The 19,474-nt window shown below is 39.6% G+C and overlaps 1 protein-coding gene across 1 annotated transcript in view; it reads left to right on the top strand.

Moving 5' to 3' along the window:
- FBN1 (fibrillin 1) overlaps positions 1–19,474 on the top strand; it is a 234,459-nt gene that overhangs the window by 28,947 nt on the left and 186,038 nt on the right. Inside the window, exons 3-5 of the mRNA XM_019011042.4 lie at positions 3,691–3,773; positions 5,953–6,051; positions 16,542–16,637. Coding sequence (XP_018866587.1) covers positions 3,691–3,773; positions 5,953–6,051; positions 16,542–16,637 — 278 coding nt within the window. The remainder of the gene's footprint in view (positions 1–3,690; positions 3,774–5,952; positions 6,052–16,541; positions 16,638–19,474) is intronic.

The raw sequence follows: 19,474 nt of genomic DNA, 5'->3' as shown, positions 1-19,474 counted from the left end.
ATGTTATTGCTACTTGCACAGAGCTTTACATCCGACTTTGTGTGTTTGTGTTGGAGTGATGGGGGTTGATGGGGATGGCTTTTGAAGTGAAAAGAGAAAGAGGTATGGATGCTATACTTTCATTGACCCGAAAGTGTAACTTTATTAAAGATTTACCTTCCTTGTACAAGCATTTTGTATTGAAACCTTATAACTAAATCTTTTATTATGGAAATAATCCAGCATGTCTCATTTAGAGTTTACATATTTTGGTTCTTTCCAGCTTCAATAAGACATTCATTTATTTCCAGAATTAGAGCTGTTTTTTTCCTGTGTATAAGTAAAACAAATGTCATGCAGCTTGTTTGAACGAGTTCTATTAGGTTGCAGTTTCTCAAGACCAAAAGCAGCAGAGGAGGAATCTTACATGTTTCAAATACTTTGCGTTGAGCCATACCACATAGCATTTAGAATGATTTAAGAATGAATGGCAACACAATTAAAACAATCATTGTCATTTGAAGGTATTGGTTGAAACAGCTGAAATTAAATAACATGTTACTTGTGAATGATAAAGTTTTAAAACTCATAGAAAGTCAGAGGATGCAAATAAAATAAGTCCAACCCAAAATTGTAAAGAACCTTAAGAAATACAGTGAAATGAAAATGTGATGCACTAATGAAAGGGAATGGTGAATGAATAAAACAAGAAGTATCCTGTTTCAAAGATAAGACGTTCATACTTCGAAAGTCGAGTTATTGCTTTAAGTGAAAGACGATGGAAATAGAAGAGCGTATTTTAAAACTGTTCATTTTAAAATGAACAGTTGTGGATGAATATTAGATAAGAAAGCAAGAGAACTCTCTCTCTGCTTCCCCAGGTTCTCATCTCTTAAGGTAACTAGGTTGAAACATTTCTGTTTTTTGTTCTTCTCATGTAACACCATCTACCATGTTTGTACCTCTGTATCTACATTTAAACAGTACCCACTGGTTTCTTGCTTTGAAAGATGGGGACTTAGCTCACTAAAGTATCTGTACCCTCTTTCTCTCTTCTTCACAACTTTAAAATATAGTTGTAGTATAACTTTTATTTATTGGTTATTTTAAAACACAATGTAATATATATATAAGACTCTGTTTCTAGGATCAGCTGCTTTATTGACTGCCACACCTTTCCTCCCAAATTGTTTCCTGAGTTATGTTATCTGTCCCATTACTTTTACTCTTGTGAAGGTTTACAACATTTACGTTTTCTTTTGTAACTATAGTAAATTGTAAAATCTTCCATGTTTTGGCTGTAGATTGATTCTAAACATTAAAAAAAGAATGTTTATATTACCATGCTTTTTCAAATTCCTTGGAAAATCTTTAGAATATTTTGCTTTGTAGGACTGAAATAGTTATTCTGGATCCTTTGTTTCTGAGCTTCTTCATCTTGTGTATGTGTACATTTTTGTCAGACACTATGTCTGTGACATATTGTGTCAGACAATGTATGATTGTAGTAAAAAAAAAGTAAAACCTTGTTATGTCAACCACAGGGCACCCTGCAAAGGCTCAGGAGTGCTCTGACACTATTCCAGGATTTGATAGGGATTGGACTATCTCCAGCGGAGCTGTTCTAATGGGCTGTTGCTGGAGAAGGTTTGAGGTGGTTGACTTTGGCCTGGATTGTCATTTCAAATTGAGAGAACTTTTATAATAAAAGTTTGGAAGGTTTGTGTGTTCCCCTCTACCCCAGCTGTCTACCCTGACTTCCTCTCTCATTTTCCTTTCCGAGAATTTGAATTTCCCCAGGAACTTCTGGACACTCTGAAGTTTCAGGCATTACTTTGTCATGGAGGGACAAAGGGTTGAGAGCCTTTGACTTAAAATTCTCCATAACATCTTTCTTCCTTTATTCCTTGTGGTTCCACTGGCTGAGTAACCTGGGTCAGAAGATGATTCCATCAGGATGATAATGCTGCATTGCATTTTCATCATCTTTTTCATATATGAAGCTCTCATGTCCATTGTTTGACATACATACACACGAGGGAGACATTTCATTATGCCATTGTACACAGAAATATACTGAGCTCACACAGGCTCTAACATCATGCACATATTTCGCCTCTATTCAATCATTTCCTCTCTATCCTTAGAGAAGGCCTGGGCTGCTGGGTATGGAGTTAGGGCCCTTTCCTTGGCTCCTCCAGCTTTCTTCCTAATTCCCTTTCTGACCTCAGCATCTGTCAGTGTGAAGCATGTGTGGTGCCCTGCAGGGTGTTCCAGATTTTCTGGAGCAACAAAAGGGGTAAAGGACATAGCAAAGACCTTATGTTGGTTCCCAAACCTGCATGATGTTAAAGTAGTGAGTTCAGAGGAAACGTGGGAGGACTCTGTACTGTTTCACGTGGTCTACATATACAAAGAGAATGTGGGAGTTAACCCTAACTGAAAATACATTTTAGCTATACAGTTGTTTTTAAAGGTTTATGCTTTTGGGTTGACAGTGTTTATACCAGTAAGCTTTGGAATTGCTCCTAGTTTGTGAAATTGATTGCAAAACATTTGACCTTCCTTATTAGCCCCTGATCACTAGCAGCTAGCATCAATGCTTAGGCCCTCAGGATACGGCAAAGTAAAACTAATGGTTGCTTCTAGGTCTCTGTGTATTGTAGTCTCTGTCCTAGTTTCCAGTGTAGAAGTCATTGGATCCTTACTTAATTGCTCCCTGAAATTGTTAAATGTGGATCATCTGGATTCTGAATGGAGTTTCTACTCCAAGACATGTGATGAACTGTCTGTAAACAAGAAACCCAGAGTGACACTGATTTTATTTTCTTGTAACTGCTGTTATCAAGTGTGTTTCCAAACTTTTTTTTTTTGGAGACAGAGTCTCACTCTGTTGCCCAGGCTGGAGTGCAGTGGTGCGATGTCAGCTCACTGCAGCCTCTGCCTCCCGGATTCAAGCGATTCTCGTGCCTCAGCCCCCCAAGTAGCTGGGACTACAGGTGCGTGCCACCATGCCAAGCTAATTTTTGTATTTTTGGTAGAGATGGGGTTTCACCATGTTGGCCAGGCTGGTCTTGAATTCATTACCTCAAGTGACCTGCCCGCCTCGGCTTCCCAAAGTGCTGGGATTACAGGCGTGAGCCACCGCGCCTGGCCTGTTTCCAAACTTTTGCTAAACAAATATTTACATGTTTTGGCCTTTATTTTTTCTGACTCATGTCAGAGTTTGCGTTCCTGTAATTTTAGTGAAAGGAAGAATATGTAAAATTATAGAGGTGAGATGGGCCATAGGAAAAAAAATATATATATATGGCTTCAAAGTGTAGAAATGTGAAGTCTTACGTGCATTAGATTTTATTACAAACTTTCTTAACCATATTGGTAAGAAATTTATTGTTTAAGTTTATTGTCTAATTTAAGACTTGTATGGCTTCATGAATTGTGACAGAATGTGCTACATTTTGTATCTCTGGTTTTTATTTCCCTGATGGGCCATATGCATAGGTGATACTAAGGGATGTCCCTGCTGATATCACTATGTTAGTGTCCCAAGCTACCAACCCAGCATTGAGTCTCATGAGTTTGCTTTATCTGTCTGCCAGGATTCATCTTGCTTTTATAACTCAGGATTTTTTTTTCCTTTTATTTGGCCATCTCTTCCTGTTCTTCTTCTTTTTTTTAAAGTATGGAATTCTTCTGTTTTTGTTTTAGACCCAATGTCTGTGGATCACGTTATAATGCTTACTGTTGCCCTGGATGGAAAACCTTACCTGGCGGAAATCAGTGTATTGTCCGTAAGTAAATAGAAAACTTGTCATTCTGCATGTCCTTCTTTTGTTGTGTTGGTTGCATGGGGAGCCTTAGAATGTGGCCCTTGGTAACTGTACTATTAATCTGTTGATAGTACAGCCTTCCAGCTTTAAGACTTTTCTACCTTTCCAGTTTGGGAAATACATCAACTTGGTCAAACCCTGTCAAAGTTTAGTCATGGGGATACTTTGCTCGAGGTTGTGTCATTTACATATGTTGTGCCTGGCTACACAGACTATCTAATTACTTTGATGGGAGTTTGAATGAAAGCGTATTATTACTGCTTTTCTTATTGTAATTTCTAACTTTGTTGGCCACCCATGGGCCTTACCAAACCCTGTACATTGAATTTGGGTGATTGAGGGGCCAAGAGCAGACCTGACTCTTAGACAGAGGGGAAAGGAAGGAGATAGATCACCAGATGAAGATCAGTGGAAAGACTAAGAAAGATCTCAAATGATAACAGTGGTTCCTCTATTGATTTCCGCTGGCAAGGCAAACTTCCAGATTTCCCCAATATCCCAAAATGTTGAGTGACAAATCACATGCCAGACAAGGTGTTCTTTAATGAAGACACCAAAGTCAAATTTAGTCATGATGCCTGCCCTTCATGAGCTTTTACAGTTGTTGTACCTATGAAATAATGTCCAGTTTTCAGAAAACTCCAGTAGTATAATGGGGAAATTTAGAGCTGAAGGGACATTAAGAATCACTTAGTTCACCTTCTCACTTGGCTGACAGTGGTCAGTGGAGTATTCAATAGACTATATTGGCCAATATTTGCTTCATGACCTGAAAAAGTTTAACTGTTTCTCAATTCTTGATTTTGACCAGAAAGCATCTCCTGTATTTGGCACATTATGGTCTAAGACCAAAATTGGATCACTAAAAGAGAAATATAATGGTATTTGGATTTTTCTCAATGAACTTTATAATAGAACCCTTTCCTAGCCTTCTGTAGAGTTCTCTGAGAAATGATGTCTCCAGATATTTAAATAAATGTTTATTGGATCTTTGACAGTTTGTTTCTTAGTCGTTTCCAGTTTCCATCCTAAACTCTTTGGATGTTTGAGTGCACTTTCTATCAAGTGTACTCTTTTAGCCTTGCATATCACGTTTGCACTTGCAAGGTTGTGCAGGAGCTTGAGGAAAAGATCATGCCTGTCATGACAAAAAGTAGTGACCAAGTGCTAGTCTGCTGATAAATATAAATCATATGCCATTTAAACTTATTGTTGTGACCACTAGCAGAGCATTTGGTACCAGCATGATATTAGTCTCTGGGTGGTATGCAAATGTTAGTATTTCTCTAAAGGATGAATGGCTTCCTGACTGTAGAATCAGTACTCTAGCAGTAGATTCCAGCATTCTTCTCTCAGACTCTTGATGGAATTCAGAACAGGATAAAAATTAAACATTAAACATTTACAATAGGCTGGACGCGGTGGTTTACGCCTGTAATCCCAGCACTTTGAGAGGCCGAGGCAGGCGGATGACAAGGTCAGGAGATTGAGACTGTCCTGGCTAACACAGTGAAACCCTGTCTCTACTAAAAATACAAAAAATTAGCTGGGCATGGTGGCACATGCCTGTAGTCCCAGCTACTCGGGAGGCTGAGGCAGGAGAATGGCATGAACCTGGGAGACGGAGCTTGCAGTGAGCATAGATTGCGCCATTGCACTCCAACCTGGGTGACAGAGCGAGACTCCATCTCAAAAAACAAAACAAAACAAAAAAACATTTATAATAAAATTGGCTCCCAAGAGTAATAATGTAATTTTTATATCATTAAATCTTAGAGTTAATATTATATTTCTTATGATCATATAAATATGTTTAGATGCAGGATTTAATTTGTTTGTTTGGTTTTCTCTTCATAGCCTGTCCTGGGCTTTTGATGGATTGAGTGCTGTGGACTAAGCAAAGAGAGGTTGAGAACCACCGTTATTGGATAAAGGAGTTGTGGATTTTAAAGCCAGAGTTTATTTAGTTCAATAGACTTGTTTTGAAAATGAGTACACCTGAGGCTTAAGGTCATATAAGTCATGATAGCAGAGTTCGTGAGGGACCTGAGAACCCAGGTTTCCTCATTTGAGGATTGGTCCCCTATAACAAATCGTGTTCCAAATCCATGTGCTAACAGACCTCTGGTTTTATTCACAGCCATTTGCCGGCATTCCTGTGGGGATGGATTTTGTTCGAGGCCAAATATGTGCACTTGCCCATCTGGTCAGATAGCTCCTTCCTGTGGCTCCAGATCCAGTAAGTCTAACATGTCATTATATATAATATTATTTTATGTGGTTATACCCCATTTTCTCCTAAATTTGATTTTGGCTTTCCTCTTTCCTGCAATACATTTTTTCACTAGAACATCTGCCTTCTCTGTTCTGCCCAAAATACTTGGAAAGGCTTTCCTTCATCTGGCCTCTCATTTCCCTTCTTTACTCTTTATAGGAAAATTACCTATGGGGCATAGTTACTATGAATAGTATAAAGCTTATGGCCTTTTATGTAGGTATCGCCTTATTCATCTTTGTATCTCCAGTGTAAACACCATAAAAGGTGCTCAATGAAATGGTTGTTTAATGAACATTTTTGGCTCAAGAAATCTAGGCATGCTTCCTTGTGGTACTGAAATATGAATCTGATTAAAAACTTATTTAAGACTCAAGACCCCTGCTTTACAAGAAGAAAATGTAAGAAGTCATTATGGAAGTTTCTGGGGGTGATTTATAATGAAGCATAAACATATTTTTCCTTTCAGAATGTTGCCACTTTCTGTGATGCCAGATGAATATCCACAGTTCATTCTTCAGAGCCTTTTCTTGCTTGTTCTATTGTTTTTCTTTTGGGGGTTTGGGCAAGTGAGTCATAATTGGTTGTTTAAAAGCTGAAGTTCTTGTTTGTATAAACAGCCCCTCAAAACTTTGACCGTCCCCATGGCAAAAAAAGTAGGTCCCTTTTCTGTTTCTTTTTGTCCGGTAAGAAAATGCACCCCCCTTATTGTGTGTCCTATTTTGACAAAGTTTTAAAGAAAAACATTGTGGAATAAGTGCATTCTCTTTTGTTTACTGCAAGTAGAGACTTCAGTGTGTCAAGGCTCATTACCTGTTAAGAGTCCGAACATTTGAGTGTGTCTCTCACAAGCCAATTAACAGGTTAGGGCAAATTGTCCTGTGTAGCACTCTTGGTGCCCTCTTGCCTCCCTTGGCTTCATGGATGAACACGGGGGACTCTTCCTGAGAGCTTTGTATACTTTTCTGGCCAGAGAGCATGCCAGGTCTGCATGCAGGGCAACCTGGAAGTGCTGGGGGTTAGTGGACCTAGAAGCAGACTTTTAACCAACAACAGATGGAGAGTGGTTGGATAAGTGCCTCAGCTTCCTTGCCTCTCATTTTGGATAACCATGAGGTTCACTCTGCACTGTCTCCTGAAGTTCCCCAGTGGGACCGAGCCCTCGCTGTTCACAGTGATAATAGATTTGATAATGTACTTTATTAGCTTCCTTCTCTTTTTGTCTCACTTTCCCACTCTCCTATGAGTGTTTCCTAGAATTACTTTCAGAACAAACTACTTCCATTTAAATTATTGTCTCAGAATCTGCTTCTGGTAGAGCCCACACAGTAACAGCCACCTTTTACTAAATACAGCCAGTTACAATTGGGATAGAAATTCCCCTATGGGCTGGGACTCTTGCTTATTGCACTGAATGTGTAGCATAGTTTTCCTTGATCACAGCTTGGTGTCAGACATGCATCTTCCGAGTAATAGCAGGTTCATTCTACGTAGCAAGGGCCCCTGAGCTGGAGGAATAGAACGAGGCAGAGAAGCCAGCTGGCAGCACATCTGGGAACATGCGGGACATCTCCGTCTCTATAAGGATGACTTCCAGGCTGCCACTGAAGCATAAGCATCTCAGGGTTGGAAAAGAAGTGCAGTTATAAAGTTGGGAATAGACCCCATCTCTCAGATTGGTCCCTGAACCAACTAACAACATTGCACTCCTCTGGGGGAAGAAATACAGCCAGATGGCAAAACTGGGTATTAAGTTGGGAAGGTCTTCAATGATAGTGTGAACTGATAATGACTTCTCTATCAAGTAGAAATCATGAGATGTGGAGACAGGATGTTAACAAGACCAGAGGGAAAAGCCATGGTCCTGGTAGAATCCAAGTTAACTGTGGGGTGTGACGAGTATAGTAGTAAAGTCCTGGGGCCAGATTTAGTCTAGAGACTAAAATCCAAGACTGTGGGTGGTGCTTTCTGAGGAAGTCTGAGTCATATCTATGGTACCTGGACGTTAGACAAAGTCCCCAAGTAGTTTGTGGATGAGAGTAGTGTAAGGAGGAGGTTCTGGTTTCATCAGGATCTTTGGGGTTACTTGAAATCTTTAAAATTGTTGGCTTTGATTCTCTCTGCACTAATATTGTCTAAATGGCTTGCAAAATTAAAGACAGCAAAATATTTTAAATTAAGGATAGCTGGGGATGATCAGAATTCATTTCTCATCTTTTGGAGTGATGTTCTAGGGAACAGCTGTGCCATTCCACAGAACATCCTGATCACTTTGCTAACTTTCCTGCTAATAGAAGGACAATTCTACTCAGTGAAATGTTTGCATTCACTACATGTGGTTCTACTAAAAAGGATCAATTTAGATCACTGAACCAATTTTTACTATGAAAAATTTTATACTTTTTATATGATAGGGATCAAGGAAGTCTAGGCAAGTCGTGGGACCTCAGAGAGGCTTAGTTTTCCCACTTGAATATGAACAGAATGGAAGAAGTGTTGTTCTTTCAGGTGGTTTTTGACTTGAGTGTCCTGTGACTCTGAGAATAGAAAATGATCTCTTAGTGACCTGAATGAGAGATTGCATTTCCAGAAGGTTCAAAGTACCAGCCAGTGATTCTCTTGGACAACAGGAAGTTGTGGCTTCCCTTAGTGCTGGTGGAACTCTTGACACTCGTCATTCAGCACCAGGGCAAAAAGAATGATTAGCTAGACAGGGTCAAAACAGTAGTTTTTCTAGACTTTAATTCCAGCCCTCTTTAGGACTGTTCTTTGCTATGTCAGTCTCTGAGGCTAGAGATGGATTTTGAGCAATCCTAATTGTCATAAAGACCTATCATGGTTTACTGATGTATGAATTTACTCATTCTTCTAATATGTGTGTACACACATTCAAATATATATTAGCTTATAACACTGGGATTAATAAACTCTATAACTTTACATATATATTTGTCAGTTTGGGCTGCTATAACAAAATACTATAGACTGGGTCATTTATAAACAATAAAAATGTATTTTTTTACAGTTCTAGAGGCTGGGAAGTCCAAGATCAAGAGGCCAGCAGATTACATGTCTGGTGAAGGCCTGCTCCTCCTAGATGGTGCTTTCTGTGTGTCCTCACATGGCGGAAGGGACAAACAGGTTTCCCAGGCCTTTTTTTTTTTATAAGGATACTAATCCTTTCATGAGGGCTCTGCCTGCATAACTTAATCACCTCCCCAAAGGCCCCACTGCTCCATACTCTCCCATTAGGGACTAAGTTTCAACATATGAATTTTGTGGGGACTCAAACATTTAGACAATTATATATATATATGTATATGTATGTGTATGTATATAATTGTCTAATTATATATATAATTATATATGATACATTATAAAAGTTGTTTCCTATAGTTTATATTTTGTAATTTGGTATTTTCTATTTTGTAATTCCTACAGTTTATATTTTGTAATTTTGGAATCTTCTCATTCTGTTTTACTCTTTACACTTTTTTAAAGAATGCTAAAAATTAAACTTCATATTCTGAGATAACTGTAGATTTACAAACAGTTGCCTTAGTCTGTTTTCTGCTGCTATAACAGTATACCACAGACTGGATAACTTATAAACAACAAAAGTTTATTTGGCTCGTGGTTCTGGAGGCTGGGAAGTCCAGAGCACGGCACCAATGTCTATCAAGGGCAATCCCATGGTGGAAGGCATCACATGGGGAGCAACTATGAGAGACAGACAGAAAATGGGGCTGAACTCCCGAGATGACCAACCCACTCCCGAGATAATGGCATAAATCCATTTATGAGGGCAAAGCCCTCATGACCTTATCACGTCTTAAAGGTTCCACCTCTTAATACCATCACAATGATAATTAAATTTCAACATGAGTTTTGGAAGGAACATTCCAACCATGGCAGTTGTAAGAAATAATTCAGAAATATCCTGGGTATTCTTTATTTAGTTTTCCCCATGGTGACATCTTGCAAGACTATAGTACAAGAGCAGAACCAGGATATCACAAAATCGATACAGTCAAGATACAGAACATTTCCATCACCACAAAGAGTGCTGATGTTGCCCTTTTATTGTCATTTTCTTCCTGACATAATTCTCTCTCTAATTCTGACAACCACTAATCTGTTCTACATTTCTATAATTTTTTCATTTCACAAATGTTATATAAATGGAATCACAGAATATGTAACCTTTTGGAAGTGGCTTTTTTCACTCATCAGAATTCTCTGGAGAGTCATCTAGGTTGTTGCAGTATGAACAACTTGTTATTTTTTATTGCTGAGTAGTAGTACATGCTATGGATGTACCAGAAGTTTGTTTGGCCATTCACCTATTGAAAGGCATCTGAGTTGTCATCAGTTTTTTTTTCTTTATTATTTGAACTAAGCTGCTATGAACATTTGTGTACAAGTTTGTGGTGTGAACACAAATCTTATGTTGTCTGGGATAAATACTCAGAAATGCAATTTCTAGATTGTGTGATAGTTTCATGTTTAGCATTTTAAGAACTGTCAAACTGTTTTTGGAGTCGCCGTATGTACCATTTTGCATTCTCACAAGCAGTGTATGAATGACCCAGTTTCTCTGCATCCTTACCAGCTTTTGGTGTTGTCTTTATTTTTTATTTTAGCTATTCTGATTGCTGTGTAGTCTTCTCTTACTGTGGTTTCAGTTTGCATTTCCCTATTGGATAGTGATGTCAAACATCTTTTTATGTGCTTATTGCCACCTGTATATCTTTTTCAGTGAAAGGTCTCTTTATATCTTTTGTCCAGATTCTTATTTTTAATTAAAATAATTTTTTTAGACGGGGTCTTACTCTGTCACCCAGGTTGGAGTACAGTGGCACGATCTCAGCTCACTGCAACCTTCGTCTCCCAGGCTCAAGTTATCCTCCCACCTCAGCCTCCTGAGTAGCTGGGACTACAGAGGCACACCACCATGCCCCACTAAGTTTTTTGTATTTTTGGTAGAGACAGAGTTTTGCCATGCTGCCCAGGCTGGTCTTGAACTCCTGAGCTCAAGCAATCTGCATGCCTTGGGCTCCCAAAGTGTTGGGATTACAGGCGTGAGCCACTGTGCCTGGCCTCTTTTGCCCAGATGCTAATTGAATTGTTTGTTATTTCATTATTGAGTTTTGAGAATTCTTTGTATACTCTAAATACTAGCCGTTTGTCAGATATGTGATTTGCAGGCATTTTATCACACTCTGTAGCTTGCTTTTTAATATTTTTAATGGGATCTTTCATAGAGCAAATGTTTTCAAATTTGAGTAAGTCTAACTTATCAGTTTTCCCTTTACTGGATCATGCTTTCATTGTCAAGTCTAGGAATGCTTTGTCTACTCCTAGATTCTGAAGATTTTCTCCAACTTTTTTCTGATAGTTTCATAGTTTTATTTTTATTTACTTATTCTTTGAGACAGGGTCTTGCTCTGCCACCCAGATGGGTAGGCAGATTTTCCCCACTTTATCCTTTTTTTGTTTTAGCTATTCTAGTTCTTTTCTGTAAAAACTGTAGATTAATCTTGTCTATATTTACAAAACCTTTTAAGATTTTGATAGGAATTGCATCAAACTTGTATATCAATTTGGGGCCCTTTACACTTTTCAAACCCCTTATAGTTTGATCACATTTTCTCATTTAGTTTACTTCAATTCAATGAGAGTGTCAGCAGGACCAGTCGCAGACAAAACCTCTCGGACACCGGTTTTAGGAAGGGGCTTTAATCAGCTGGGAGCAAGAGTTTGGGGCATTTGTACTCCCAATGCAAATCTGAGCTCTAAGGGTGTGAGGAGGCCAGCAGAACAATTCTAGACCAGTGTGTTAGCAAGTTTGAGGGAGTATGGTGCAACCAAATCCTGAAAGTGTGGGGACATTCAGAGGAAGGGAAGGTGGTGCTTTAGCCAGTCTGGAAGAAGTCCTCCTTGAAAAAGCTTTTCAGGGAAGTGTGGGATTTATATGGACTGGGAGGAGAAGCATGCATGGAATCTACTCAGACTTGTCCTTAGAAATGGTTGAACTCTTTGCTTTCTAGTCTACCCTTTATGGAAGCACCTTTATCACTACTGTCATTTAACTTGTCCTTCTCTGCAGCTTTTCCAGCTTGGCTAGATTTTTTTGTTTGTTTGTTTGTTTGAGAATTTTAGTGAAGTTTCTCTTCCAAGCTGTGTGTCTTTAGGCATCCCCAGACATCTGTTCACTTAAGGGAAATGCCATTGCTGTTATCCCTCTAAATGAAAATTGTTTTTATCCTGCAGTGACTCTGATTGTCCCTGTGGACTGTTGTCTCAGGTGTAGAGTCCAGAAGTTAGTCTAGCTGTTTAATTTGTCTGTCTGTGCTTTTCCTAGTACCTAAATTAAAATCACATGTTCGTCATACAAATGCTTATGAGCAAATTGCTCACAGTGTTCTTCCTGCCAGTTGTGCCTGCCAAGATGATGGCAGGTCTTTAGAATCATTCCAAACCTAATGCATCCCAAAGAAAATCATTACCTGAGGTATTGAGATCCAAGTGCCAGCCCTGCCTCTCTCTCATTCCCATAGCGTGCTCACATTGTTCTTTTCTGATGAATCATTTAAGAACTAATCTGTGCTGGGCTGTAATCTAAAGAAAATTTCTTCTGCTCTTTCTGGCCAATGCTGCCAAATGGAAGACGTTCAGTAAGTCACTGTTGAATGACTGAAATGACTGACTGACATCTGATATGAACACAAAATTAATTTGGGATCTTTTATGGATATGGGGAGATGGCAATATTTTCTGTTAGCTCTGGGTTATTGAGCCTTACATGAAACCCTTTACGGCTGTCTGCTCGTCTTCAAGGGCAGGTCCTCACTGGGACCCTAGGACTCTCAGGGTTCACTGCATATGGCAGGATCAGTGCACTTTGATTCCCCTAGTGTTTTCAATTTCTAGTAAAATCTTAACACAGATTGAGTTTAGGAATATCTTCTGACTTGGGGTACTTAGTGCATCCAGGAAAGAATACAGCATCATTATGGGTGTAGGAGGAACCCCTAGTTTTCAGCTGGCTTTTTTAAGAGACGTAGAACTTGGTCTCCTAATTATGATACATCTAGAATTCTTGTTCAAATCAGTGTAAATTTAGAATATGCATCAATGGCAGGACTGAATCCAAAATAAAACCAATTTGGGTATATATTCTCTGTAAACTATTTCCTGCGTGTACAGTGAAACTGCGTATCTAGTTCTTTCACTTCCCCACAGAAATCCTGAGCGACTGCTCCCACCTTTATCGGAATGCTTTATTCCCCACTAAAGATCTAAGACTCACGACGAATACAAAGTTTCCCATGGTTAACACGGTGGCAAAGCAAGTGATTCAGAGCCTATTACCTGTCCTGAGCCTGCCTCCTCCTGGCTTCCCCCAAGGATTCATGCATATGGTTCCTTGATGTCTTCTTGTTTCACAAGTCTGAATGAGTGCTTTTATTTTTTAAAGAAAGAATATTTTATGCTGGAAAAAGTTTTCCTGAAAGACAAGGTAAAAAATATATATCGGGGAGATTTTTTATTATATTGCATTTAATTGTAAACTTACCATTCTTGCCAGAAAGAAGAATTCATTCTGATTTTCAACTTGAACAAATAATGTAAAGTCACTAAACTACTGTTAGCTTTTTTATCTCAAAGTAGTTAAATGGCTTTGTTGCTCATGTGGGAATGGAAATTAGCTCTTGGCATGAACTGCTTTAATTGAAATCAGTTTGAAGGCTGAGTTCCTATGCTGCTTGACAGATGACATCATTTCCTGTGCTTTTCCCAATCCTCACTGTTTTTCCAAGATAGGATGAAGCTAAGTTTAACTTCAAATTTTAAAGCAACTATACACCTTTTCATGACCTACTTAGAATATTATTCAAAGTTTTCACTAAATCATTTTTTTTCTTTGTATACTTATAGACAGATTTTTAGTTAAAAAAGCATCTTGGCTGAGATGTTTTAACGGAATCATAAGAGCCTAAAATAACTGCAATCAGTTTCCGGGGTTGCTTAATTTCATTACTCCAACAAAGGAGTTATTTCTGCATTCATACATGGGGAAACAAAGATAAAAATATTTTTAATAGCAACCTACTTTGCAGGGCTGTGTAAGTGCTTTGGACACAATGGACAACTTCTAAGTCTCAGTTTGGTCTTTGGGCATAGCTTTTGATGTCATCATCAGGCAGCATGAGTTAAGTAAATAAAAATTAATTTAGCACAGTTTTATACAGCACTTACATATAAAGCAAGGTACTACTCTAGGCACTTAAGGGGTATTGCATAATTAATGCTCTCCCACTCCCCACTCTCAAGAAGTTTTTAAACAAATGAGGTGGGGCAAAATAAGTAAAAATAGGCTGGATTATATAATATATGCTTCAAAAGAGAAATATGAAGTAATTGGAAAGGAGAGAGGGCTCACATTTGGTTTGGGAAGTATCAGAAAAGATCAGCCGAAAGAAACAATATTTGAAATGGGTTTTGGAGATAGATAGGATTTCAGGTTTGGGGGAGAACTGTGTGTGTGTTGTGTTGGGGTTTAGGAGTTAGGGGCAAGGAGACAAAGAGGCAGGTAAGAGAGAGGGTTCTACAGAGGGACTAGGACGAGGAAAGTGCCGGGTGTTTTGCATGGCACATAGTAGGCACTCAGAAATGTTTGTTGAGTGAATGAATGACTGATAAGTAGATCAGGGGATGGAGTCATAGGACATAGTGGGCATGTGCCAAGGAGCCTCGAAAGACACCTGGGGCCATGCTGAGGGGACCGTGAATGTGGAGAGATGGAGGTGGCTCTAGTTCAGTAGAAACAGGCCTTTGATGGTGTTTCAGTGTGTGGCATGTTCTTGAAAAGGCATTTAACTTTCAACTCGATCTAACTTCTTTGTGCTGTAAAAGAGTATAGAAGATAGTGGGTTCTGCACTTTCCTTCCCTGTTGTTAGGCTGAGATTTGTGTAGCTCCTTATAAAAATTGTCCCTTTCTCCTGAAGTCAAGTAGCCACTTTTCAATACCGTGGCTGAGGATTCCTAACAAGGGGTAATGGACAGGGTGGCTGTTGGGAAGAATCTTCTATTTGCTCTGAAGAGATTTGGCCCCTGTGCTTCAGGAAGAGTGAGCATAAACAGCAGATTTCTGCTTTTGTGTAGAAAGAAGATATTCTCTTCTCCTTAGCTAAAATTATTGAACCTTCTTCTCTGAAAATTTACTCCCACAACTTGGAGGACCAGACAGAATAAGCCAAACCTCCAAAGCCCAATCCTGGCCTCCATGTGTAGGCAGGTATCAACAAGGATTAGTGGTTAATTCAATCAAGCTTTGGACTAGGAAATAGCCTAGGATTTTGAAAGTGCTATTAGCATTCCTAAATTACTGACCTAGAGATAGCCTGAACACTGGAGAAATGAGAGCACTTGCCTGCGCTCTTGTCATTGCTCACTGTGAGCCCGTGGCTGTCTTTTACTCCAGCCTCTCTGAGTGTCTCATTGTCTGGGGTCTAAGGCTGTCAGCCCATGGTCTTTCTACCCTGGGCCCTGAAATGTACACTTCTGTAGGTGAAAATGAGGATCTTATTGAGTTTGAGGTTACAGTTTAAACAAGCAGCTCTTTCTCAGGCAAATCCAGCTGTCCCTGTCATCAGGCAGTCTTGTTATTAAATGTCTTTGTAGGTATTTTCTTTTTTCTCTATTCTGCCTCTAAAATTTCTTTTAACAAAATTCTTTGGAATTTGCTACTCTTAACTGTTCCCCTGCACCATCTACCTGGGATTCTAAATCTTTTCACAGGAAAGTTATTGCCATCATAATCTTGTCTCATATGGTTACTCAAGGCAATACTTTCTTGTTGTTATAAATTACAGAAATGACATTGAGTTGTAATTTCTGTTAAATTAAAGAAGTCATTTAGCACTATTAAAGTGAATGCCAAAGAAACAATTGCATTGCATGGTAAATGATTTTTTTTTTCTTTCGCTCGCTGTGTCACTCAGGCTGGAGTACAGTGGTGTGATCTCCGCTCACTACAACCTCTGCCCCACCAGGTTCAAGCGATTCTCTTGCCTCAGCCTCCTGAGTGGCTGGGATTACAGGCATGCGCCATTACGCCTGGCTAATTTTTGTATTTTTAGTGGGGACGGGGTTCCACCATGTTGGCCAGGCTGGTCTCAAACTCCTGACCTCAGGTGATCCGCCTACCTTGGCCTCCCAAAGTGTTGGGATTACAGGCGTGAGCCACTGCGCCTAGCTGGTAAATGATTTTACACACACAAATAATAATATGTTTAGCATTCTCAATTAGGTCATTATCAGGTAAAAATAGATGCATCCTGATAAGCTGTTTGATTTTCTCTTCAAATAACTACAGATCAACTCCTGTGAGCTGTTGCAATCTATGCATTTAAGTTGCAAAAGTAAATTCTTCTTCTTTTTTTTCAAGTACAACACTGCAATATTCGCTGTATGAATGGAGGTAGCTGCAGTGACGATCACTGTCTATGCCAGAAAGGATACATAGGGACTCACTGTGGACAACGTAAGTACACTGTAGTTATAAGTATTCTAGATGTTAACCTGTTTGTAGACAAGTAGAATAAAGAGATAAGTGCTGATGGATTTTCTTCGATTACCTGGGACACAGCATGTTTACAAGTGTCCAGTGACCTTTACAGATGAACAAATCATTTACTCAAAAAACTTAGCACCAAATTTCCAATTGGAACCTTGATTGGTTACAGGTTGTTTGATTCATTTTCCTCTCATTTACCTTCACCACTCTGCTTGCCTGATCTCCTTGATTTCTAGTCACCACCAAAGAAGCAGAATTCTTGTTCATTCCAGACGCGTACCTTCCACTCACTTGCTGAACTTCAACACTTGGATTTTCAGGAAGCATCTCAAGTAAAATATTTCAAAACTCAGCCTCATCATTCTCTCTAAACATGTCCTTTATCTTGATTGGTGGTATCTGCATCCCTCTCATTTCCTAATCTAGATTCTGCTACTGAAGTACTTATCGCATGGTGTTCAGTTTGAAGGTTCATGTGCACACACCATTTATTGTATCTACTTTCTACCAGTCCCTGTGCTTTGCAGAAGACGAACATTCTTTTTAAAAAGCTTGTTTTTTTTATTACTTTAAGATGAACATATATACCCTACAGAAAATTTGGAAAAGTTTAAAAATACAAAAAGTAAAATTATTCATGATTTCATCATTCCAGATAGTATCTTCTAGACTTGTAATGCGTATTTGGTACATGAGTTCTTACTGTATATATAGTTTTTGTACCACTTTTTCACTTAATATTTTATTCAGAGTATGCTCATTACACATTTTAAAATACATTTTAATGGTTGCCTAGTACTCTATTACATGGATGTTTGACTGTTTATTTAATGAATCCTCAATGGTGGATGTTATTCAGGGCGTTTCTAATTTTTGCTTTTGTGTATATATTTATTAGGATTAATAATGTTATTATAAATAAACAAAAATGTAGAGAATGCCCTAGTGACCATCTGTGTTAGTCTGTTTTCATGCTGCTGATAAAGACATACCCAAGACTGGCCAATTTATAAAAGAAAGAGGTTTATTGGACTTACAGTTCCACATGGCTGGGGAGGCTTCATAATCATGGTGGAAGGCAGGGAGCAACAAGTCACGTCTTACATGGATGGCAGCAGGCAGAAAGAGCTTGTGCAGGAAAACTCCCCCTTATGATAACCATCAGATCTTGTGAGACTTACTGTTATGGGAACAGCATGGGAAAGAGACCTGCCCCCATGATTCAATTACTTCCCACCTCCCACAACATATGAGAATTCAAGATGAGATTTGGGTGGTGACACAGCCAAACTGTATCACCATCCACACACTGCAGTGGGAGAAGAATATTGGTTGAGTTTTGTGTAGCCCAGCCTGGAGAGAGGAGAGGCAGCCTCCGCAGTGTGGGTGATCCTTGGGCTGAGTCTTGAGGGATGGGTAGGAGTTTACCTGTCAGGTGATGGGGAATGGACCTTTTGGGCAGATGGTAGAGCATGACCAAAGCACCAGCACAAGACACAGCAAGGGATGTGGGACATAGCAAGTGCTTTGGTGTTGCTAGAGCTTAAATGCAGAGGAGAGTGAGGGGAAAGGAAGTAAGGTCAGATAGGATGTCATGGGCCAGGTTTTGATGCCTTTATGCATACTATGTTTTCTCCCAAAGTAGGGCCAGGAAAGAGGAGTGAGACCACAACAATAAACAACACTAACAACATCAATAACATACATCTTTTGAGTTACTCTGTGCTTACTGTGTGCTAGGCACATTTTAGAACTCTATGTGTGTTAACTCATGTAATATGACAACAACCCTTTGTGTTAGAGGCCATAAATGTTACCCTCTGGCAGATGAGGGAACTGGAACACAGGGACCTCAGTAGTTCCTCTAAGGGTATATAGATGGTAATCGGCAGAGTTGGGGTTGGAACCCAAGCAGTCTGACTCCATAGCCTGTGTGTTTACTCTTGTGAAATACCAACCTTATTACCCTTCACTTATGAAGGTTTACAGTGAGAAAGATCACAGTGTGGAAGCGCAACTGGAGGAGGACAAAACAGGAGCAGGAAGACAAGTCCTAACTAAGGCTATGGCTGTGGAGATGGCGAGATGGGGCTGGATCCCGAGGCATTCCAGGAGAATCAGGAGGGGCTGCTGGGCATCTCTCCTGCTCCCCTTAGTGCTCCCTGAGGGAGTTTAGCCCAATGCCCAACACACAAGTGCTTAATTAACACTGGCAGAATTAGAAAACTTTTCCTAAACTTCAGCTTCCTCATCTGTAATCTGGGAGGGTTGGCTTGGGCAAGCTCAAAATTTCTTTTCTGTTTAGAAGCTCTTCATTCTGCCTGACTATAAATCAAGAGGCAAAGAAGACAATTAATTTACATAAACCTCTCTGGTTATATGATGAGTAATGGCCTCCTGCCATAATTTTTGGTTGAAAAGGGTTGTGTCAGTTCAGGTCCTCTTATGCCAAGAAAATATCAAGACAGAATTAGACATAAAAGAGAATTTATTGGGGAAAAGGCCCGTGAAGAATAAAGGAAAGAGGAAGCAGAAGTAGGAGGGAATGGTCTTCAGACCATGATGCCTGTCTGATCCTGTGCAAGGAGGGAGGGAAGGAAGGACAATTGCATAGAAGGAACTTCAGCCTGTAGTGCAGCTCCAAAATGCCTTAGCCAGGTTGGTGGAGAACCCAGGGCAAAAAGTGCCCATCAAAGAGTTCCATGATGGGTGGAAATAGCCAGGCTTTAGTATCCTAATGCTGTGTTTAGTCATTGGCTGTGAGCCTGCCCTTGACATGAACATTGCAGCAGATCTGAAGGCTG

This window comes from Gorilla gorilla, chromosome 16 (genome assembly GCF_029281585.2).
Source record: "Gorilla gorilla gorilla isolate KB3781 chromosome 16, NHGRI_mGorGor1-v2.1_pri, whole genome shotgun sequence".
In the NCBI taxonomy this organism is placed as follows: domain Eukaryota; kingdom Metazoa; phylum Chordata; class Mammalia; order Primates; family Hominidae; genus Gorilla; species Gorilla gorilla.
Note: the sequence above shows the minus strand (reverse complement) of the source record. Positions and strands in the feature narration are given on the sequence as shown.